The sequence below is a fragment of the Paroedura picta genome, chromosome 4 (genome assembly GCF_049243985.1).
Source record: "Paroedura picta isolate Pp20150507F chromosome 4, Ppicta_v3.0, whole genome shotgun sequence".
In the NCBI taxonomy this organism is placed as follows: domain Eukaryota; kingdom Metazoa; phylum Chordata; class Lepidosauria; order Squamata; family Gekkonidae; genus Paroedura; species Paroedura picta.
The window spans coordinates 132,670,141-132,695,225 of record NC_135372.1 but is presented as its reverse complement, the minus strand read 5'-3'; the positions used below and the strand labels follow the sequence as shown (position 1 = coordinate 132,695,225).

At 45.7% G+C, this 25,085-nt stretch overlaps 1 protein-coding gene across 3 annotated transcripts in view; it reads left to right on the top strand.

Annotated features, from left to right (window-relative positions):
* The window catches only part of PMEPA1 (prostate transmembrane protein, androgen induced 1), a 93,270-nt gene extending 70,319 nt beyond the window's left edge, over positions 1-22,951 (top strand). For 2 of the 3 annotated variants that reach the window (XM_077335700.1, XM_077335698.1), the window contains 3 exons: positions 5,026-5,180; positions 14,223-14,276; positions 14,893-22,951. In XM_077335700.1, coding sequence (XP_077191815.1) covers positions 5,067-5,180; positions 14,223-14,276; positions 14,893-15,444 — 720 coding nt within the window. In that variant the 5' untranslated portion in view covers positions 5,026-5,066 and the 3' untranslated portion in view covers positions 15,445-22,951. The remainder of the gene's footprint in view (positions 1-5,025; positions 5,181-14,222; positions 14,277-14,892) is intronic. The other variant, XM_077335699.1, reaches the window with a different exon arrangement.
* Positions 22,952-25,085: the final 2,134 nt, after the last annotated feature.

Sequence of the window (25,085 nt, the reverse complement as noted above, 5' to 3'; positions counted from 1 at the left end):
ACACAGGGACACTCTGGTATTTGGTCAAAAACTCTATGGTAAAACAATAAAATCAGAGTCCAGTAGCACCTTTAAGACCAACAAAGATTTATTCAGACCAACATGGCTACCCATTTGAATCTATGGTAAAGGTCATACCCTGTGGTAGAAGGCATACAGTTCACTCTCCAAAGGATGCATTTTCTCCAGGGGAACTGATCTCTGTAATCTGGAGATAAGCTGCAATTCCTGGAGATTGGCATCCCTAGTATGTACATATATGCAGGATGAGTAGAGTTGCTGGGCCCCTGTCCACAGCCCTCAGGAGTTTTCTTGTCACAGCCTGGGGAGAGTCGTATCTGACTCAGAAGTCACTTCGGGATGACGCTCTAGAAATTCCCCCAAATGGCAAAAGCCATAGAGATGGGGGGAAGGGGAAATTCCTAGAATATATCCTGAAAGTTATATCAATTTGAGGGTCAGGCAGTCCCTATCCTTTTCCTTCCTCCTGCCACAAACATCAGCAGCAGCCCTGTCGGGAATGGCCCGACTTGCAGCCAAAGATCCTCTCCCCACAGGCAGACTAGCAGTCTCTCGGGAACAGGGGGCAGCGGCCACAGACCCATACGCGGGAGAGACAAAGGAGGAAAGTGAACAGAAAGGAAACGAAGAACGCCGACAGACTGGTCGCGCCCGGCTCAAAGTGAGGGCAGAACAGATAATGAAGAACAGGTGTACCCGGAAGAACTGGTGGGAGGTTCTTGAGGGCTCGGGAGGTGGGGACGAGGAGAGGAAAGATATTTAAATGGGGCAGTCGGCGTCTGTGAGGAGGCGGGGTTCAGCATAGTGAGGAAACTATTCTGAACCCGGGAGTCCTGAATGCAAGTCATTCAACAGGACTCCGTTCTGAGACGCTGCCTATCCTGAGAACTATCTTTCCTGGCCTGGTCTTCAGCTCCCGACATCGTGGCGGAGAAGGAACAAGAAACCCCGGACCCTGACAGCCCGGAATCCCCTACTGGAAGCGGGCCATTTGTAACCCAAAGGATGGGGTGTGCGTTCACTGTGACATCTGGCTATTATCTTTCCGCACGACAGTGCTGAGAAGGAGGTTTTGTGGTGCATTCCAGGTGTCGACTGTCATTACAGCCAGTCTGAATCACTCCACTGAAGGTCCCAAAGAATACGCACATTTGCACCATGTGAGCTGCACGCTGTCCCCCCCTGTGGCTACGTACCAACGATAGGCTACCGATGTACCGTAACACACATTCCTTTCCAGCCCCCCTCCCCTCCCGGCCCATCTGTGAGATAGCTGTGCCAATGAAAACTCTTCCACTCCTCGGTTACGGTTTCAGAGGCTAAACCCCGTCTCCAGATTGTGACCTTGGCCGATTCCCAGCAAACCCCCCTGAGCCTGGCTTAATAGCGCACAGGAGGGGAACCCATACCGCTTTCTGTTCGAGGTGAGCCTCTCTGTTTGGCAGCCTTAATCCCTTGGCCTGCAGACAGGCAATAGTTTCACCCGAGCAGGGCTTGCGATGTCTGCTTGCAGAATAGACCCTCCTGGGGCAAGAGCCGCTTGGGAATATAATCATTTTGGAGGGCGGCCATGTTGGTCTCGGCAAAACAGCTCGATTTGAGTCGAGTAGTACCTCAGGGACCAACAAGATGTTGCGAGTATGAGTTATTGAAGAGACCCTTTGGAGCTTTGACTCTACCTCAAAAAACCTATTGGTCTCTAAAGTGCTATTGGACTTTTTGGCCCCCAATCTTCAAAATAATCATCCCTATCAAACAACAGGGGGCTATGTCTGTGGGGTCAAATCCTTGCCGCCACACTCCTGCAGGGATTGTGAAACTGGATCCTCCTGACCACAGTGTTGTACTCGCTGAACATGTCCACCTCCTCCAGCCAAACGAAAGCTAACTAGTAGCCGGTTGTCGCTTTCTTGCTCGGTTTGCGTGGTTTGTATCCCTTCCCCCCCTCCCTCTTTTTGTTTTTTTATTGCAATGCTCTTCGGTGCCAGCTCTAGCCATTCAAGTTGCTGCTGCCAGCTGGCTGACTGGAGCACTGAATTAAATTACGTCTGGAAGTCTGGTATGCGGATGCCACCGGGAATCAGCGAAGGTTAAGAAAAGCCTGAGTGGGTTTTTTGTTTTGTTTTGCTTCCCTTCCCCCCCCCCTTTCCAACGGAAGGGCGAGACTTTGGTATCCGTCAGTTGTGTGTCATTCAGTGACTTTGCTAGGCGCACAAGGGAGGGTTTGCAATGGGGGGGGGGTCAGCTGCTGGTTGAGATGTTCTTTAGGCTGTGGGGCTTAAAGTGCATGGTATAGAAGACTTCTTTGCGCGCTTGACAGTCATTTCCCTGAGAGAGAAAAGGCTGGATGTCAACACAAGCCTCAGTTGGTGGGTTAATCAACTGAAGTTTCAGTTTGACTACCAGAACCTTTCTTATTTATTTATTTTTTACCATCGAGAACCCCCTGAAACATTCTTCAGTCTTTGAGAAACCCCAGAAGTGGCCTGATTGTGCAGAATATGGCTGGGAAGCATAGCTCAGTACATGCCCACCTGGGGACCCTCCCTTTCCCACTCCTTCCATGCCCATCATTGGCCATTTGGGCAGGGGGGGCAGGTCAATATGACCATACTTAAAACAGTTCCGCAGGGCCTGGAAAAGGGAGCTCCTCCACCAGGCATTTGGTTGAGGTTGACCAAAGCTAAACAACGTTGACTGGGCTCCTGAATGTCCCTCCCTTGAACCCATACGCTGACCAACCATGGGTCTGTTAGATTGTTTAATGTTTATTTGTTAGAATGATATTTTCTCTGTTTATTGCTATTATTATTACTGTTACCTTTATTCAATATAGTCACGGAGTTCGATGTGTTGTTCTTTGTTTTCGTTCCATGTGAACCACCGTGAGCCTTAGGGGAGGTGGTATATAATTGTAATAGAGCAGGGGTAGTCAAACTGCGGCCCCCAAGATGTCCATGGACTACAATTCCCAGGAGCCCCCTGCCAGCAAATGCTGGCAGGGGGCTCCTGGGAATTGTAGTCCATGGACATCTGGAGGGCCACAGTTTGACTACCCCTGTAATAGAGAAACAAATAAAATATATGGTTATATCACTGTATTAATATTTAACAACTTTAAAATATATATTAAAACATGTAACTAATTCCCACCCATTCGGGAAACCCTTCCAGGGCCATCAAGAAACCCCAGGGTTTCATGAACCCCTGGTTGAGAACACCTAACGTAAGGGGACACCAAGGAGAGGAGGAGATCGGGGCCCTTTTGGAACTGTCTCAGTTCTTTAGGGCCCATGAGACAGACCTTTTGGTTGGAGCCAATGGTCCAATAACATCAAACAGTCCCCCAAGGGAAAAACCCTACGGAAAACACCTAAAGGGATTGTACTGTTTACACTGATACGCTTTAAAGGTTTAGAATGTTTTTAGAAATGCATTTTAATGTTTAATTAATTGACTACATTGTTGTTGTTGTACACAACCCTGAGCCGGTCTGGGAGAGGGGTAAATAAATAAAATAAATAAGATCTAAGCTGTCCTGATGTAACAGGATTGTTTTGCCTGAGCTGGCACTTGATAGCCGATTGTATTGAACCAACAGGTAGTGAGATTTCTGAATGTGCAAATCCAGTCAAGCTGAAGAGTTCCTATCAGTCCAGTGGACTTTAGTCATCTGAAGGGCCCACATGTGCTAGCCCTAATAGAGAAAGCCTGGATCAGGGATCCCCAACATTTTTGAGCCTGCAGGCACCTTGGGATTCTGACACATCATGGCGGGTGCAGTTACAAAATGGCTGCCACAGGAGACCAAGCCAGCCACAAAATGGCTGCCATAGCTGACCTTCAGCTCCACAGTCCTTGTACTGTGGAGGCAGGTGCTGCCAAAGCAACATTTTCTTAAAATCTGCATCACCAATCAAATCTCCAGTGGCCTACAGAAGCTGTGCAGAGCAAAAAGTCCATTTGGTTCTAGGGATGTCAATTCTCAGGTGGGACCTGGGATTTCCCAGGAATAACTGGTCATCTCCAGACTAAAGAGTTCCCCTAGAGAAAATGGCTGCTTTGGGGGGTGGACTCCATAGCATTATACAACATTCAGGTCCCTCCCTGCCCCAAATCCCACCTACTTCCAACTCCACCCCCCAAAATCTCCAGGTATTTCCCAACCCAGAGCTGGCAACCCTACCCCACTTACTTTCTAAAATGTTTGGTGAGTTCTGGGAAAGGTGATGGCAGGTGCCATGTTGCCCATAGGCAACCATGTTGGAGAACCCCGGCCTAGATCTTTTCCTGACAGTGACCACAGAGCTAGCTGTACACCTGACCCCTTCAGAATCCAAGAAATTGCCATTCCTTGGTAACTGCAAATGGCACTATGCATTGAAGAGCAAAGCAACTTTATGGATCAACCCTTACCTGAGAACTGCATGGGAGGTGTTCAGCTGCTACTGCCTGGTTGTCGCGTATTTAGTTTTAGGAGTTCAATGGGTTATTGGTAGGTGCAGAGCTGGCGGGAGAGTTGTTCCCTGGCTAGTCCCCTGAATACTAAGATGCAAACAAAGAGGCAGACGGATTGATAAATAAACAAGAAGCAGAACACTACAAATTTTTATTATATATTAATTATTTATTACATTTATATACTGCCCTCCTGGGGCATAAACTGTGATTTTATAATGTTCTGTATGTGAAATGCATATTGCAGACCACCTTGGGCCTGCTTGCAGGGTGGGGCGGTCTAGAAAAGGAACGAACGAATGAATTTATGAACGAACAAGAAAAGTCATGAATGAACGAATGAACAAATAGTTTATGAGCCTCCATGGCTATTTGTCTTGTATCTACATTCCGTAACCTGGATGTGCCTGGGGGTTTTGTGGGTTTGGATATCTGGATCTCCCATTCAATGATGTGTCTCCATTAGCTTTGCATAGCAGCGTCGCTGTAGAATTCTCACCCAGACGTTTCCAAATGAGGTGACATCCCCTTCTCTTGCTCTTGCAGCCGAGTTGGAGTTTGTGCAGATAATCATAATCGTGGTGGTGATGATGGTGATGGTGGTGGTCATCACGTGTCTGCTGAACCACTACAAGCTCTCCGCGCGGTCCTTCATCAATCGGCACAGCCAAGGGCGGAGGAGAGAGGAGAACCTGTCCTCAGTAAGTAGTCTGCTCGGCTCCGGTCTCTTTTCAGGATGACAACCTCCCACCTGCCACCCATCCCTGGTCAACTTTCTTCAGATTGTTCACACTGTTTACATGCTGCTCACTGTCTGCTTTTACAACATTGGCAGGGAATTCTGGCGCGGGTAGGCTTCCCGACATGTTTTGGAGTAGAGCTAAGGCTCCCAACCTGCAGGAGATGGCTGAAGTTCTCCTAGGAGTCTAGAGTGTCTCCCTGCTGTGTTGACGTTACTTCCAGCTTTGTACAAGAATTGATATTGTGGTTAGGGATGCCAGACTGCTGCTTTGGTATTGCTCTTCCCCTTTTAGGGGTTTCATAAATCAGAGGGAGATCCCCCCCCCAAAAAAAACCCCTTTAGGGGCAATCCTCACCCTCCCCAGACCTCCCCCTTCACTCCTCCCACACACACTCACCGGGATCAGGAAGAATATCTCAGTGTTCTGAGGTCTCCCTAAAGTCACATCAGCATGCTGGATTCAAATGGGTAGCCGTCTTGGTCTGAAGTAGCACAACAAAAAAATAGAGTCCAATAGCACCTTTAAGACCAACCAATAACTCTTTGTTGGTCATAAAGGTGCTATTGTAATCTATATCAGTATGATGGGCTCATTCGGGGGGGGGAGGGGGAGCACACTTGGTTTTTGGCAAAAACTCTACCATTTGAAGCTGAGTTTTTTAGTACAGAGTTTTCCCAAAATCAGAGCGTTGCTCTCAACATCTCTGACATGCCTGTTGTGGGGAGAGGAAGGGAAAGATATTTGTAAGCCACTTTAGGACTCCTTTGGATGGTGAAAAGTAGGGTATAAAAAAACAACTCTTTATAATGTATTGGTGCTTTTTCCTGTAAAGGGTGGTAAAGCTCCCCCTAGTGCACAAAACCAAAGACTGCAGATCTGGCTTATCTTTAATTATCTGTAGTTGCCCAGACTGGATAGCCCAGGTGTGATGGGCTGCATTTTTTAAAAGCTTAGAAATGCCTTGCAGACAGCTGAAGAATAACAGATAGCCTTGAGTGACAGGCTGCTCCAAGCAATCTGATTGGTTAGCTTCAGCAGAGCAGAGAAAGCCTTGAGCAAGCTATATGCTGAGCAAGGTTCAAACAGATTTCTACCTTGATTGAATTGTGTCTGATTTTAGCCCTAGCTGAGAAGACACAAGTACTGACAGTTTTGGAATTCAGCCCTGCCTGGGAACAGTTTAGCACAGACAGAAGAACTGGGAAAAGTTGGCAAGGAAGTTTGGGAAGTAAACAAAGACTCCCATTTGGGCCAAGGAGAAGGGAAAGAACTTATACAGAGTGAGGAAAATTCCCTACCCAGTAAAATGGGGAGCCAGCTGTGAAGAGTGCAGAAATCTCTGGTCTGGTCTGGAAAGAAATTGCCCGTAGAAACCTTAAGAGTCAGTTAAAAACTCAGGACAAGTACTGGTGTTTCAGGAGAAGGTGTTTGGTACTTGAACGGGTGCACCAGGCTTCTGGAAACCAAAAGAGTTAGAATTTACTCCATGAAAATTTACAGAAAAGTTTGGGGAAACACTGCAACGAAAGCCTCTCGACAAAGATTTAAGTCACTGTGAAAAGCTTAAGAAACTCCTTAGCCTGAAACATAAGAACTAAAGTCTGTGCATGTACTGGTTTTGCCTCAGTCATTTCAACCCCTGATTTCATCTGACCTTTCCCTCCTAGGTTAAATTAAATATTTTATAGTTGTTGAATTTCAAAACTCCTTAAGGACCATTTAAGTTGTTTAAGCAGGCTCCTGATCCTTCCCTCAGATTCCTGGGCTGAACCAGCAGCCAAACTATCATGCTGTGATAGGGTGGGACAGCCAGAATTCCTCAGCAAAGAAGAAAACACATTACTAGGGTGGCTCAGCCAGAATAGGGAAAGGAAAACGGAGGGAAAATCTTGCCTCAGAGGGAGGGAAGTCGATGAGGCTATGGCACCAGGCTAGCCGAATATTGTCAGATTAGGGAAGCTAAGCAGGGTCAGCCCTGGTTAGCATTCGGATGGGAGTCCACCGAGGAAGTCCAGGATCATGACATGCCGTGTTTCCCGAAAATAAGACACTGTCTTATATTTATTTTTCCTCAAGAAGACACACTATGGTAAGGTGACCAGATCGTCCCACTTTTGGAGGGACATCTGGGGGCACTTGGCAAATTATACTTCTGTTGAAATTTAAAAATACATGCTGCAATACTAATTTTGCATTCTATGCATTCTATGAAAATATTTGTAGCTCCATATAGACCAAATTTTTAATCAAGAACCACCCCACCCCCCAGTCAATGGTGTCCCGTTTTCCGAATGTTAAGATCTGGTCACCTTACACTATGGCTTATTTTCAGGGGGTGTCTTATTGGTATTTAGAAAAGTCGAGGCCATCAACAAAGGTGTTTGTGTGGGGTGAGAGAGACTGGAGTGTCCAGCGCCACAGTGTGGAGGGGAGGGGTGCTGGTGCGCTGGTGCCAGCACTGCCCCTCTCCTCCACTGGTTGCCTCGGGGGTCAGTGCATGCCGAAGCGGCTGCAACTCTGCCACAGACTGTTGCTGGTTGATGCTGGGGGAGAGAGACCCACAGTGCTGAATAAAACTGCAGCCACAGCTTCACTTCTATGGCGTATATTGTGCAAAACAGAAATCCTGCCACATCTAAGAATCATAGAATCATAGAGTTGGAAGGGGCCATACAGGCCATCTAGTCCAACCCCCTGCTCAACGCAGGATCAGCCCAAAGCATCCTAAAGCATCCAAGAAAAGTGTGTATCCAACCTTTGCTTGAAGACTGCCGGTGAGGGGGAGCTCACCACCTCCTTAGGCAGCCTATTCCACTGCTGAACTACTCTGACTGTGAACATATTTTTCCCTGAAATCTTATTTTATTTTATTTTATTGGTATGACTTATTTTCAGGGTATGGCTTATATTGTGCAAATGCTTAGAAATCCTGCTATGGCTTATTTTATGGGTATGTCTTATTTTCAGGAAAACAGGGTAGAGACATACAATAGCTAACCCGCCTCTGAATGATTTTTGCCTTGAAAACCCTATGGGGTTGCCATATGTCAGCTGTGCGTTTATGGCAAAGAAAAAAAGAAAAAAAGAAGAAGTACATATTTATCTGTGTTACGGGGCCAGCTACCTTTGCGCTCCATGCTCTCTACAAATCCTCAGTGGCCGCTGCCATTCCATTTTGCATTTATAAACATCATCTAAAACTGAAGGCCCAAACTAGCTTTGTTTTTCTTCTTCCATTTCTGTCCGTTTTGCCTTTTACGCAGAGCTTACTTTGGATTATCAATTGCCCTGAATGCAGCAGTGGAAAGGTGTCATAGAAATGTATCAAATAAATTAAAATGATGTGCTCTCTGAGCCAGAATTTCAACAGAAGGTTTCGAGATGCTTTTGAAATTCTGTTTTAGGGTGTACATGCTTTCCCCCCCCCCTCTTCTTCTTTTAGATGTGTGCAAATATCACATGTGGGAACTTGACAAGCAGCCAGAACCCTTGATAAGGAACACAGCCTTCAGATTGGCTTGCAAACTTTTGCATCAGACGTGGTTTTTCCTCTAGTACATCATGTTATGTCTTTGCACATGGTAATGCGGTAGGAGATTGGCACACTGGCATCTCCTAAAAGTCTGGCATTCAGCAATTCGTTTTCCCTCTTGGCAGAAAACTGTCTACCTGGGTAAGCCGGATGTATAGATAGACAACTGTGAAAGCCAGCGTGGCGTTAGTAGTCAGACGAGGATCTGGGAGAGCCAGGTTCAAATCCCCACTCTGCCATGGAAGGTTACTGGGTGACTGTGGTCCAGCCACACACATGCACAGCTTAATCTACCTCACAGGGCAGTTGTGAGGCTGTGAAATGGAAGAGTAGAATGACGTCATTGGCTTTGGGTGTCCATTGGAAAGAATAGCAATCTGCCCTGCCATGGATGACCGAGGCTAGCCTGATGTCATTAGATCTCCAAAGCTAAGCAGGGTCGTCCTTGGTCAGCATTTATATGGGAGGCCACCAAAGAAGTCCAGGCTACTATACAGAGGAAGGCAATGGCCAACCACATTTGTCTATCCCTTGTCATGAAAACCCTTTGAGGTCACTATAAGTCAGATGCTATTTGATGGCTCTTTACTCACGCACAAAAATTGAATGACGTGTTTAATTGCTTTATCATTTGCCACAAAGATCAGGCATTTTATAATTGCTTGCTTGCTTGCGTGCTTCTTCATTCATTCATCCATTCATTCATTCAATTTATATCCCACCGCTCTCCATGGACTCATGGCGGGTTGCATAAAACAATATAAAATCCCCAATAAAACCCAATCAGTACACACACCCCAAATGTGGTTATGGTCTTAGGAGTGTTTTCTGATTTTTTTAAATGGTTTTGTTGAGAACTTTTGTTACGAGACAATTTGGAGTATTCAGGCTGACATCAGCTGTGCTCCAAATAACTGGATTGGCAAAGGGGTCCATGCGATGGACTTAACTGAATTAAATGTGAACCAGCAAGCTTGATATGGTGAAACACTCACCACTTAGTAAACCTGCCACAATGAAACGCTGAAAAACAAGCATTTATGTGTCTCACAGCACTTCCCTCTTGTGCCTGTTGGTTTGGACCAGCCTTTCTCAACTACAGGCTTTAAGGAACCCCATAGGTGCATGAATGCGCAGAACATGTTTGGAAAGCATACTTGTGTACATGCCCACTCAGGTCCCTCCCCTTCCCACCACATCCAGGGCCATAATTGGCCATTGCGGGGGAACAGGTCAATAAATGGTCATATCACCCGATAAATGTTTGACAATGACAAATTTTAAAAATATATTTTAAAAATATATTAAAAATTAATTCCCACCCATTCAGAAAACCCTTCCAGGGCCATCAAGAAACCCCAGGGTTTCACAAGACTCTGGTTGAGAAAGTCTGGTTTGGACGCTCATCAGGTAGGCCTTAGAGCCAGCCAAGTTTCATCCTTGCGTCTTATACCTGGCTGCCTCTCCTCTAGTCTGGCCTGCTCTCTCCCAGACAAAAGTCTTCTCCTCCACGTTATAAATAAATAAATATTTTGTTCCTATGGCCCCCATCTTGTCAGCTCGGGGAGGTGAACAACAATATAAAATCATACATAATCATATCATACAATCTTTCAATTAAAAGCCTCCTCCTAGAATTGAATTTCCTATGGAGCCTGATTCTGCACACAATGGTTTCTGCATTTCCAATACGCTTTAGAAGTAGAATTTCCTGTTCTACACTGGAAAAGCCAGCTGCAAAAGCACGCTGAAAGTGCATTATCCTTCAGGTGCAGAATGAGCCAGAGTTTGGAGGGGTCTTCACTGGTGGATGTTTCTTGTGGGGAGGCCATTACTTCTTGGTGTTATTGCCTGGTCTCAACCATAAGAAAAAAGGACGGTTCGAAATGAGTATAATAACAGAAAAAAGAACCTATCCTAGGCTATAATAAACAATTTCACAATGAATGTAACTAAACGTGTCTAATCTCTTCTTTTAATCGAACAACCAAAACGGCCTCCAGATCATAACCGTTTTCAAGTGAGTTTTCATCAGTGGTTGTTTTTCAACTTAATGTTTGCTAATGAAGTCCTTCAATAGGATCAATTCTCCTTGGCAGGATTTAAATAATATATATGTGGCCTTTGGCTCACAGGTACGGGGCAGTCTAGTCACTAGACTGGTTGTTCGATTAAAAGAAGAGATTAGACACGTTTAGTTACATTCATTGTGAGATTGTTTATTATAGCCTAGGATAGGTTCTTTTTTCTGTTATTATGGTCTCAACCATAGGCCTGGCAGAACAGCTTGGTTTTGCAGGCCCTCCAGAATTGTGTGAAATCCCAGAGGGCCCTGATTTCCTCAAGCAGAGCGTTCTGCTAGGCCAGGGCCAAGGCCGAGAAGAGATGGACCCAGCCCACTCAGAGACAACCCAACAGGCTTGTATGCAGAGGCGGTAAAATCTGAGCAGGGTGGTTGTGGTTAGTTCCCCAGGGCCAACTCAGCCCTTGAACATTCAGAAATCCCCAAAAGCCACAACTGCCGCTACAGAAACAGCGCTGTGTGGAATTCTATGAAGAAGGGAGGCATGATTTCAAGAGCTGCTCACATGCTGAGGGCGACAGAAGCCCTGGATCAGTGGTTGAGGCAGCCACTTTGCGTACAAAAGTCCCCAGTTCAGTCTTTGCCATCTTCAGCAAAAAGAACTGAGTAGCTGAGAATGTGAAAGCAGCTGACCCAAGACCCTGGAGAGCTGCCACCAGCCATAATGGAAAACGATAATGGTCTGATTCAGGTTTAAGGCTGACTCAGGGAAAGACAGTGTGACTCAGGATAAGGCCATCTCCTGTGTTCGGTAAAGAGGTCAAGGCCTGCTTCTGCCAGCTTCAGGCTGTCACTGAGTCTAAGTACAGCTCCAGTGTGGAGGAGTGGTTACAAAGGCTGTACTTTGGAGAACCGGGTTTGAGGAGGATGACCCATCTTCCCATCCGTGCCCCTCCACGACTGATACAAAGAGGGATCCTGCCTCTGGTACAGGAGTCGATAAAACCTGTGGCTGATCAACCAATGTCAAACCACATTCTGGGTTACCATATGCCAGTTAACCATTACCATTTTATTTATTTATTTATTGTTTTATTTAGATTTCTATACCACCCATTTCTTTGCAGCTCTGGGCAGTTTACATTGAACATTTTATAACTTACATGGAACGTTATACAGACTGTAACATCCAAGCAACTTTCAGTAAAACATCAAAAGTTTACAATACCACATGTGTAATATAAATAACAATTAACAATAACATTGGGAGGTTAATTATTTCAGTCCTGGGCGGGGAGGGGGTCTGGAGGGACCAGCCCATGGCTGAATTGTCATGCTAATCCCAGGGTTATATCTGTCCTACTATGGGCAAAGCTTTCTTCCCATAAAGGATACATTCCCCCAACACGAGGGAATGATGTACTAGAGGAAAAACCATGTCTGATGCAAAACTACTTGCACGGGAAGGAAGCACTGCTGATTATGGGTCAAATCCATAGGATCCAACCCACCGTCATGAAATTACGGCTCCCTGCAACTTTTGAACTGAGCCCGCTGGATTGTTGGCGTCACTCCAGCGTTGCGACTGAATTAATATACTGTATGAAATCAACTTTGGCAGTCCATTATCGCTCGCTCCTTATCTTATATGTAGTATTTCTGAGACATGGTTTGCTATAAAAGAGAAGGAAGGAGGGAAAGCATCTGGGCCAACTCATTTCCATAGAAATCACTTCGTCTCCCTCCCTCCCTCCCTCCCTCCCTCCCTCCCTCCCTCCCTCCCACCACCGCCACCACCACCACCACCACCGGTTGTAGAATTGCTTGGAGGTTTGCATGCAGAGTCAGGACGTTTGGATATCAGGATAAAATGGATTTGCGAGGCATTTTGACCGGCATACAAGGCCACTACAAACACAACACATTTGTGCCATGATTTTGCCCTCCCCTTGGCTCCTTCGTGGTCCTTTTCAAGTGTTCTAAATGTCCGGAACGAACGTAGGAATGTGCTTTGGCAAGGAGACGAGGTTGCTGTCACAAGCCTTGGACCCAGACTGTGTTTATTCTTTAGAAATGAAAATTCTCTCGTCATACTGTCTGGAACCCTGAAAAAGCAGGGCATCTAATCATACAAACCTAAAAAGAGCCCCGCTGGATCAAACCAGTGATGCATCTGGTCCAGGGTCCTGCCTGACATGGTGGCCAATCAGGTCTTCTGGAGCAGGGGTAGTCAACCTGTGGTCCTCCAGATGTCCATGGACTACAATTCCCGTGAGCCCCTGCCAGCATTTGCTGGCAGGGGCTCACGGGAATTGTAGTCCATGGACATCTGGAGGACCACAGGTTGACTACCCCTGTTCTGGAGGGCCAACAACATGGCACAGAGCAGGCTTTCTCAACCAGGGTTTCTTCACAACCCTGGAAGGGTTTCCTGAATGGGTGGGAGTTAATTCATCATTTTTATATATTTCTTAAATTTGTTAAACGTTTATGGACTGATATGACCATATATGGCCATGCCAATCCGCTCCCCCGTGACAAATGATGGATCGGGAGGGGGTGGGAAGTTGAGGTGACCCAGGTGGGCGTGTCCACAGCTCTGCTTCCCAACTATATTCTGCACGATCGGGACACTTCTGGGGTTTTTCAGAGCCTGAAGAATGTTTCCGGGGTTTCTCAACGGTAAAAAAAAAGTTGAGAAGAGGCTGTCAGAGAGGCTGAGGCCTTGACTCCTGGCACCAGTATTCAAAGTTTTACCGCTTCTTAACATGGAAGTTCCCTTTAGAAAAGAAGAGTTGATTTTTTACCCTGCTTTTCACTACTCACAGTGGTTTATAATCGCTTTCCCTTCCTTTCCCCACAACAGACACCCTGTGAGGTAGGTGGGGCTGAGAAAGCTCTGAGAAAACCAAGACTGGCCAAAGGTCACCCAACTAGCTCCATGTGGAGGGGGGGGGATGCGAATCAAAATTGTTTCTCCAGATGAGAACTGTACGAACCAATTCTGTGTGGTGTCGCAACTAGAAATACAACGTTCAGGAAATCGTGGGTTCAAATCCCACAGAAGTATGAAACTTACCTTGGGCCAGTCACTCGCCCTCAGCTCCCTTGCGTCTCAAAGTGTAGATGTAAATTTGAAATTTCATTTATGGTGCCTTCCATCTTCCCTGTTCATTTAGCCCCCGTGATCCATTAAGAATATGTTCTCTGAAGCCCAGAAGAACCCAGTTCACAAGCTTCCGTAGGCATCTCTTAAGCAGCCCCCTCTTCTGAGTCTTTCAGATGAGCCTGTTGAGAATATCAGCAAACCCCACAGGGCTGCTACAAGTACATGAAGCACGTTGAATACTCAAAGCATGCCATGTATGATACACTTAGTAGGGTTGAAGGGTGAAAGCTTCCCTGTACTGAAGGAAATCTCTTTTCTCGTTCTTTCCAACTTTAGGAAGGAAGCTTGTGGCCTTCAGAAAGCACAGTGTCAGGAAATGGCGTAACAGAGGTAAGGAGCACGGTGAAAATATACCCAATGTACTCCCTGTAGGTTGCCAGCCCAGTAACTGGCAGCCAGTAGGAGATGGGATGAGTGAGACACTGTGGGTCAACGGTAGAATGTGGTCTTGGCATGTAGCAAGTCCCAGGTTCGATCCTCATTGTCTCCTGTTAAAAAGGTTGAGTAGAAAGTGAGGTGGAAAACCTCTACCCTGGAGAGTTGCTACCAATCTGAGTAGACTATACTGACCATGGACCTATTGTCTGATTCAGTATACAGCAGTCATATGAGGGGGGGGGGGGTGCACCCTTGTTACACAGGTTGACATTACTGCTGGAAGAAGCATATTGCAGCTCTAGGAATCACTAGAAGCTCTATGGTAATCATTAGAAGCTCTAGGAATCATTAGAAGCTCTATGGCTCTATGGTAAACCATATCGTTCCTGACAGTTCTTAGAGAAGTACAGTGTCACTTCTGGGTTTCCCCTTGATCTGAAATTAAGTTGCCTGTGGTGAGAGCAATATTTCAGAACCTTTTCCCCTCTGCTTGAAGGAGCGTTGGCAGGAATTGCAGCTTGCCGCCAACTCTAAATCCTTGATAGTCAGTCCCTTCTCTTGTTTCTAGCAGCAGGTCTACACACCGAGGCCAACGGACAGGCTGGCCGTTCCATCCTTCTTGCAGAGGGACCGCTTCAACAGATTCCAGCCGACCTACCCTTATATGCAGCACGAGATCGACCTGCCGCCCACCATCTCTCTATCCGATGGAGAAGAGCCCCCTCCTTACCAGGGGCCCTGCACACTGCAGCTCCGGGATCCAGAGCAGCAGATGGAACTCAACAGGGAGTCCGTTCGAGCGCCTCCCAACCGAACCATCTTTGACAGTGACCTGATAGATAACTCCGTGTATGGCGGGCCTTGCCCTCCCAGCAGCAATTCGGGCATCAGCGCGACCTGTTACGGGAGCAACGGCAGGATGGAAGGCCCGCCCCCTACGTACAGTGAGGTCATAGGTCATTTCCCCGGCTCGACGTTTTATCAGCACCAGCAGAACAACAGCGGGATGCCTTCGATACTGGAGGGCGGCCGGCTCCACCCTTCGTCTCAAATCAGCAGCCTTGAGAGCACAACAGGATGGAACAAAGAGAAAGAGAAACAAAAAGGCCACCCCTTTTAAAAAAAAGAAACAAACAAAAAAAAAACACTCTGCACTTCTTGTTGACTGGAGGGGGGAAGATAGCGAGAAACGGGGAAACAGGCGCACAGAACAAAAAACGCCCTTCTCCGTTCTTGTGTAGTATAAATATTTACATGTTATGTTTGGTCTGAATGCACAAACGCCAACAAAGCTTGCAAAAAACAAAAACAAAAAAAAACATTTCTTTGTTGAGCTCTGTCTAGAATTTTTTTAAATTTTTTTTTAAATGAAATCTACAGCGGTCCTCTTATTTTATTTTTTTTCCCCTACCTTGCCTCCCTTCATTTTGTTTCTAGTTGAGCTGCGTGTGCGAATGCTACGTTTTTTTGTTTATTTCACTTAACTTTAAAGACGAAAAAATATTTGCACAAAAAACACATTTGTTTAAAGATCTGCAATATATATATATATAAATATAAATATAAATATATATTAAAAATAAGAGAAACTGTATGTGTGTTTGGGGAAGCTGGAGTATTTTTATATTAGAAGAGGCCTATTGAGAAAAAGAAATGGGGGATTTTGTTGATGTTTTTTCTCTGAACTAGAATTAAAATACGGCAAATTTTTGAGGGCCAGCTCAAAAAACGCATGTATTACATTGTAAAAAAAAAAGAGAACACGGTGAAAAAAAAGAAACAAAAAAACATTTAAAAAAACAAAAGCAGGGGTTTAGAGTTATTTATATAAATGTTGAAATTTTGCACTATTTTTTAATATAAACGTGTCAGTGCTTGTGTTGGTCAAATGCCTCTATCATGTCTAAACAAAACTGTTAAGGGAAATACGTTGAAGTGAAGATTAAAGGAGTCGTAGGGGGAGGGGGAAAGCCCGGAAGACTGAACCGGACTAGCCGGTTACATCACAGAAGTACTGCATCTGATGTAAATGTTCTTACTTTCCATAGTCACACAATTGTCCCAAATCTGAACTGGTTCCGTGTCAAATGCTGCATGGTTGCCGTTGGGGACAGATGACACTCAATTGCTTAAGTTGCCAAGAGCTTGTGCATATGTAAATTGCCATTTGTTTTTCTTATTGGCACCCACCTCTCTTTCTTTGTCTTCTTAAAGGAGAAAGAGTCTATTTATACATGCATGCACCCTTCACGACTGACCTATTAATTTGGAGGCGAGTGGGGTATTTCTATATCTCTTCCCAAAAACAGATTGTAGCACCCTGCTTATTGACGTTGCCTACAGAATCAGGATTTTAACTCCCCCCCCCATTTCTTTTGACATGTGTTTGTGTTTTAGGATTATTGGAAGCATGGTTAAAAATTTGGGGGGGGGGGGCTGTAACTGAGCTGGTGGTGTCTTTGCTTCACTGCTGGTGGTGTCTTTGCTTACAGAGCCTTCCAGCGCATGGAGGTCTCTGCACAGTGTGGAAACAGATGCGGAAAGCCCTGCTTGCGCAATCAGGGTTTTGTGCAGCTAAGTCCCATCATGATCTTTCGACAGAACTCTGCAGAATCCCCAGGCCCTTGGAGGCCAATTGAGCGACCCCTTTCTACCGCTACTCTCCAGCTAATTGGATGGGGCCCATAAAAGTATAAGTAGCCATTAAAATGCCTTCTTTTAATGACTGAGTGATTGCTACTAATTGTCTTTTTAATATCAGGCTAATCTGGTTCTCTTCATCAATTAAGATGATTTTTTTTTTAAAAAAAGCTTAATAATCTCATAAATTTATAAATGACTTTTTTAAAAAAATGCCCTGGTTACGTGGTATGAGGAAGCTCAATTTTCTATAACGGGTAGTCAACCTGTGGTCCTCCAGAAGTTCATGGACTACAATTCCCGTGAGCCCCTGCCAGCTACAATGGGAATTGTAGTCCATGGAGAACCACAGGTTGACTACCCCTGCTCTATAAGGTTTTAAATACTCTTCATAACCTGAGGTCAGCCAGGTTTGGAGAAGGGCCTTGGGGGCTTTGCTAGGCCTTATTTGTTAACTGGGGCGTCTCTGCAGGCGTCCTGTGTAGAGCCAAGGAAATCGACAGCTCTGAAATTCTGTCTTCTAAGCAAATTTGCCTCCAGTCATCTCATTTGGGACCTGCACAACTGCCCTTGCGAAAGGGGGCTTATCTTGCGCCTGATGGGCCACCGTAGCTGGCTTCCTTGGGCACAGCTGGACACAAAAGCCTATTTCGGAACCTTAATTAGGAAAGGAAAGCATATGCAGTCTCTGTACTTAAAGCCGCTTTGGCAGTCTCTGGGTTTGAGCCATCCACATGCTCTGCCTACCCATGGGAAGAAATGGAGGGCGCACAGCCGCGCATGGTGTGCAGCCCTCTGTCGTCTGCCTCTGGTTGCTGTGTTTTTATTTATTCTCGCTAAAGAGGCACCGGGCAAGATGTAGATGGAAACCTGTCAGCTGCAGTGATGTATTAAAAGGTTAAAGAGTCATGCTCGACACTTTAGAAGCAAACCCTGTACCTCTTCCGAAGACTGCCCTTCGCTCTCGGCCATCCCCTTTGCTTCCCCTCCCGTGTTGAGGTCCTGGCCTCTGCTCCCTTTCAAACAAATCAGCTCATGTCATGTAATTTTTATTCCCCCCCCCTCGCCCCAGCGCAGTCTCTTCTCTTGTTTCATGAAACATTTTGTCTTACAAACGCTATTGTTTACATTTTGATATTGTGTCGCGATCCAGTTGGTTGTGTTAACCCTCGTGGTGAGTTTTTTTTTGTACGTGATCCAAATGCGAGAGAATGAGAGATTGAATTTATGGAGAGAAAGAGGGAGGGAACTGTTAAGTATCTAAGGGAGCGAAGCCTCCTGTTTCTCTAACTTGTGCATAGGTATAGATTCAAACGAGCGGCCGTGTTGGTCTGAAGTAGCACAATCAAATCAGAGTCCAGTAGCACCTTGAAGACCAACAAAGATTTATTCAAGGCGTGAGCTTTCGAGTGCTTGCACTCGAAAGCTCACGCCTTGAATAAATCTTTGTTGGTCTTATAGGTGCTACTAGACTCTGATTTGATTGTGCATAGGTTTTACTTGATAGCTGAAAGGGCTGCCAACTGACGGGGTCGTGAGGGGGGGCACTGCCTAGTCCTGTTCTGCATCATATGCAGAAATCAGTATGGACTTGGAGATTTGGGGTTGCGCCCTGCTGCCCAGCTGAGCTAACAGGGGTCTCTGATAGAAGAACCTCTTGCCTTGGAGGAAAAGGATGCCATTCGCTGAGTAGAACAGCACAGTGCAGCCCAACGATGTGATTATGCCCTGTTAATGGCCTGAGGATCAAGGCACAGGAACCCTGGCAGCTTGGGAGGTTGGCAGTCCTGCACAGCTCCAGAGCTGTGCCCACCATGGAACATAGAAGCCCCTGATGGAGCACGGTTTGCAGAGGGGGAATTTTAATCGAGTGACCGTTTTCTTTTTTCTCAAGGAGATGTCATTCCACTTTTTTTGCCAGATGCTAACTAGTAAGGTAACATAAATGAAAGATATAAAAGGCAATAAACTCTTGGTTTTTATGTGACTTTTCTATTACTTGAAGGGGGGGGGGAGGAAAAGGGGGAGGAGGACTCTGAGAACAACCTGCGAACACTTTTAAAAGTTCCAATCCTTCTAAACGCTATTTATATGTATTTTAAAGAGGATGATCAGAACTTGAAATTTTCCACCATTTAAGAAAAAAACCCTAAAAAACAGAGAACTTTTTTCCCCCCTAGCGATAGATTCCTGGAACCTACTTCCCCCTTTTTACGGTATTGCAACTTGTCTTCTCCTCTGTCCAGTAGTTTCTTGATAATAGCTTTACAGGACCTCCAATTTGCAGATTTCTCTTAATTAAAAAAAAAAAACGTAAAGGAGTGAATCCCGCTTCCTACGAATGGTACAAAGCCAATGAATTTGTAGAAGTGGGTTTTTTAAACGTATCTTTCCTTTATGTAACGCATCTATTTAGTGCCTTATCGGGAAAAAAACAGTAAACCTCCCTTTTTAAAAATAAATAAATAAAAACCTAAGAGGGAGCAATCCAGTCAGTTGCTAGTGATTAAAAAAAAAGTCCAGGGTGTGGTCAGTTTTCCATTAGAGCCCTGGGTTTCAGTTTTCTCTAGTTAGTTATTTAAGGGGGCGGGGGCAGGGTTGATCCCCCACCACCACCTTCTGGCTCAGTTTGGTGTGCCTACCTGCATCAGGTGCTCCTCTGCCATCTCCCCCCCCCCGGACTGTTTGTAAGGTAACTTGAATACATTTTTATGCACATATCCTGCTCCAGTAGGTTGTGAACTGTGGTGGATATTGTAATCGAGAATACCAACCAAAAGACAAGCTGAAATTTAATATCTGCTGCCTTCTTGAGCCAAAATGAGTGAGTAGTGATATTGGTGTTATTGTTGATTTATGATAATGAAGATTTGTTCTTTTAACTCCCCCCCCCCCCTTTGTTCTGTGGTCTTCTTCGTGTGTTTGCTACGAGGGGGAAAAAATGCTTACCTCAATAGGTTTTGGGCAGAGTGCGCATCTCGTGTCTGAGACTCTGCCGTAAGTACAGAATAATTACCTGCACCAGAGGTTGTTAAAGTCACAAGAGTGCCTTCTGTGAGACAAGCCAGCCTCAGACAGGTGGCGGCTTTATCGGCACCGTTTCTGCTGTCATTCGTAGTGGACTAACGTGGAGCGATGATTGACTTTTCCCTTCATTAATGTCTGCGTGTCAGGCTTCTGTTAAGAGGACAAGGGCCAGGGGGGGAAATTAGATCTATTTTGCCTTAGTGTGTTTGCTACAAGGGAAAGGTAGACTTATTTACAAGGCAAAATCAACATAGGTTTGTTTCAGAGGATAAAGCAGGCGCGGTCAAACTGCGGCCCTCCAGATGTCCATGGACTACAATTCCCATGAGCCCCTCCCAGCAAATGCTGGGAGGGGCTCATGGGACATGTAGTCCCTGTGCATCTGGAGGGGCGCTGTTTGACCACCCCTGGGATAAAGCAGCAACGGTTCTTCCAAATTGAACCTTCCCCCTGCCCGCCCTTTCTCATGAAAGCGCGTACTTGATTCAGCATTCATCGTTTGAAACTTCCCCTTGATTTTTCAAGGGGGGGGGGGGTCAAGTTGCCAGTTGTGCTGATCAAGTGCTGGTTTGCACCGGCACCACTCTTGACTGGGCGGAATGAAATTCTCCCCCAAACAGCGTGAATGCCGATGGAGATTGATTGTCCCATTCAGCAGAAGCTAAAAGCCAGCCAGGTACTTTCTCGCATTAATTTCTCCCCGCTTTTGGTTGATGCAGTTAGATGTCCCCTTGCTCCAGAGCAGGAGTAGTCAAACTGCGGCGATAATGCAGCATCCTTCTGGATCAAAAGGTATCCCTTGGATGAGTTTCATGCACACTAAGCAGCTTCTTCTGAGCAGCACTCTCTCACACACTACCACTTCCGTTTGCACAAGGGCTTCGTGCAAACCATGGATCCAGGGCAAATTAAGTGCTTAAGAAAGGGTGCTTCCCAAAAGGCTTTCTGGCATGCAGGGAACGTGTGCGTAGGATCCAGATTTGCCAGGTTCTCCTAACGCGAATCGGAAACCCAACTGGTAGAACTCCCATTGAAGCAGCTTTCTCCGGCAAAATGCTGTGTTGCGTTTTCTGCCTGCCGTGACCTCGTAAACTGGCCTAGGAAATTTTGGCAGCAAATACAACACAAGCAACTTCCCAATCCAGGAGTCATTGTGCAGATCAGCTGGGATACGTCAAAAGACGTTTCCGTTCCATGTCGGCAATAAGAAATTGACCTGTTGAAATTGACCAGTTAAAGCTGGAAGCTGATAGGCCAACAACTCAGCAAACCCAGGGGTAGAACAACCTAAATCTGACTGTTACATGGTTAATAGCCATGTTAAAATGTCATCCCTCCCCCCCTTATGGGAGTATAGATCTAACTCTGAAGGTCCCCAGTTCCTCAAATTTTTAAACTAGGGTTCTCATTTACATGTGTGTGCGCCCACCGGCACACTGACACCCACGCCTCCCTTCCCCCCTACCCACGGCACTGGCTGCGCCAGGAAGCGACCAACCCTAATATTGATTTGTGCATTTGGCAGTCTTTAAGCAGCAGCTGGACAGATTCTTATCCTGGATGCTTTAGGCTGATTCTGCATTGAGCACAGGGTTGGACTAGATGGCCTGTATAGTTCCTTCCAACTCTAGGATTCTATGATTCTATCTTTGTACACAAAAGAAGGCACCCCTTCACAAATGAGCATTCTGCTGGTTTTCTCAGCAGTCAAGTTCCAGCCCAGTTCTCCACTCACTACCGAACCTTTTACAGCAGACCTCCTTTTAAGAATAGCCAATGGGAATATTGTACCCTGATCTAGCTCAAGGAGAACAAGCCCCAGAGCAGAAGCAACTTTTAAAAAAATCAATTAAGCAGCAGAAACAACCTGTAGCTTATATTTAGCAACCTCCTGTGCCAGTTTTTCCTTTTTGTTTTTTTGTTTGTTTGTTTGTTTTTTTTAAATCAAGAGTTGGGTTAGCTTTAAAAGAAATGAGGCAGTACCTTTGGGACATCTCTGTGTTGTTTCTTACAGCACGGGACTCTTAAAACCAGTTCCGCTAAAATGGGATCGACTGGAGTATTAACGTTGGCTTGGAAAGATAGGTTAGGACTGGTTCTTCTCACGATCTTAAAGTTCCTTTGTCTCCATTCTTCATTCTCGCTTCCAACCTCCGAAGGCACAAAATGTGGAAAACCTTATCCATTATTCATCGAAGAACAAGAGTTGATCATTAGCGGGGATCCTGTTAAGAATTTTAAAAATCGACATCCTTCATGCAAACGGCCTTTTTAAAAAGTACATTTGAACCTTTCTCTTGGAAAGAATTGCACTAAATGCTATATTGAACGGGGAAAAAAGGCCTCGGCATTTTCCTTTGAAGAGTCGAACAAAAACCAAGCCAGATCTGTAGCATAAACATAGTAGCCAAGAACAGAATGACTCTGTATTCTCTTTTAAGATCTGTGCAGCCCTCAGACTGCGCCCCCCCCCGCCAATCGACCACACCAAACTTTTAAAAAAAGAGGGGAGGAGGGGGAAAGAAAATAAGTTTTCCATAAACCTGCGCTTTCAAAATTTTTGCTGTAATATAAAAAGCTCATGAAGGACCACATTAAAAGTCCTAATTTGCCTGCCTTATAGTTACATTTCATTGTATCTTAATATTTTACTTCAATTTCCAGTTGCATTGCTTTTGGCTTTTGGAGTTTGTTATAGGCAGTCCTGTATCCTGATTTTATTTTTGTTCAGATTTAAAAAGAAAAAAAGAAAACTTATGTAAACAATAGACAGCACATGCAATGCAGTACTTATCTATATTTTGCTGTTTTAGTATGAACTATGTACTCTGACGCCAATTTCCACAACTCTGTTGTAAGATGCTTCTTGTGTAACGGTAACTGATAGTGGCAATGAATATGTCATTCTATTCTTTAAAAAGCTGCAATACTTAAAACAATAAATTTTACAATACTTTGGACTTGCCTGTATTCCCCTTTCTTTCTGCCCTTGCCGGACCTAAATTTCTGTTGTCTTGGGAAAGCAGTGGTGACATTTCGAACAAAGAAGGCAAAATGTTCTGGTTTTACTTTTTGCATTAAAAAAAAAAATCAGCGACACACTTCGGTGTTCTGATCTGGATAGCGCCAGCGGTCAGGAACAGGTTTCAGTAGCATCAGCGACTTAATCCACACGACTCAGGAGAGCAGGGTGTAAACTGCACGGAGCTTTTATTCCAACCCCAGATCGATTCAGTCCCTGCCCTCTACACAGAATGCGATTTCCGTTTGGATTTTGGGCGATTTAAATTTTCCTTCTGCAGCAAGAAGGATTGATCCGGAGTGACCCTACCTTTATTGTGCGATATCTCAGATATCTTTATTGTGCGATATCTCAGACTGCTTTTAATCCTCAATATCCGGATTGGGAAAGAAAGCTCCGTGGTAGAGAACCTCTGATAGGCTACACCTGGTCATGTGACACACTTGCCTTAAAGGAGAAGCCCCTAATTTCTCTCAACTTCTGTCGGTCCTGGATTTTTCCTCTCCACCCCCCCTCCAAGAAAAGAAAGAGGCTCCCTGCCTGGCTCCTCTTCCCCCCCCCCTTCAAGAAAAGAAAGAAAGAGGCTTGGCTCCCCCACCACCACCTTCTGAGCCTCCCTAACCATGTGCAGAAGACTTTCCTGTTTCAATGGGGAAGGGGGGGGAGAGAGGAAGACCTGAGTTCAAAGCGATCTGAATTCAACAGGATTGACAATGGAATAAAGAAAGTAAGTGCAGACCCTGCCCCGGTAAAGGATAGAGTCTTTATTGAAGATATTTGCAAAGCATGATAGAAATCTCAAGCACAGCAGAACGCAAAATTGACTGAGACACAGAGTAAGGATCTCGCCAGGCTTTTATAGTGCTGGAACTACAGGCGGGAAAAAGGGGTTCACAACAAAAGCACCTTTGAACTATTTAGGCACTAAACCTGGATCCATCCAGACCGATCTTTTCCCGGATGCCAGGAAGTCTCCTGCTGGCCCTCAGTCTGTTCCCCTGGGAACCAAGGCCATATGCTGATAAGGCAGAGCTCCCTGCAGAGGTAGTTGGTGAGCCCACCAGCTGTAATTTACAAAGGAACGCAAAGTATGGGAGAAGATTGAGCATAGCGAGAATGGGCACCTGGCCCCGAAGTCAAGCCTCCCGGGCAACTCAGGAGACCCAGAAAGCATGTCATACAACACTAGCCAGCTGGATCTCGTTAGATCTTGGAAGCTAAGTGGGATCTGCCTTGACTAGTTTTTAGATGGGAGGCCTCCAAGGAATACCAGGGACATGTTGCAGAGGCAAACAATGGGAAACCATCTGAACATCTCTGGCCTAGAAGACTCCATGGAGTCGCCATAAGTCAGCTGCAATGATTTATGATGGAGTTCTTCCCCAAAGAAAACTGTGCTTCATTCTAGATCTATTTGCACGCTAGATTTCTATGCGTGACTATAGGTGATGAAGGTTAGGCTAAGAGACCGTGACTGGCCCAAGGTCATCCAGCAAGCTTCCATGGTGCGAGTGGCGGCGATTTGAACCTGGATCTCCCAGGTATTCGTCTGGCACTTAAACCAGGGGTAGTCAACCTGTGGTCCTCCAGATGTCCATGGACTACAATTCCCATGAGCCCCTGCCAGCATTGCTGGCAGGGGCTCATGGGAATTGTAGTCCATGGACATCTGGAGGACCACAGGTTGACTACCCCTGCTCTAAACCACTCCACAGAAAATGTGTGTAACACCACTGAGCAAGCACTATAACCACCATCGCTCCAGGATGAGGGAGAAAATTTGCCAAAGCTTTCAAAGGAGCTGGATTCCAGGGATGCTCCCTTTTAAAGAAATTCACCACTGCCAAAATAGTGAGCGAGTACACCCAGGCCTACGGTTCTCCACAGCGATGTGTCCAAATCCCACAAACGATGTCGCAACTCAGAACCACAATTACCCATCTTTTCAAAAGAACGCCACAGCCTCCAGTGTGTCAAAGACAGTACACATGTTGTGTGGAAGTGTTTTTCTAGGTCACAGTGACTGAACAACTAAGGATGTGGGTCACGCTGACCGACTCCCGCTTAGGCAG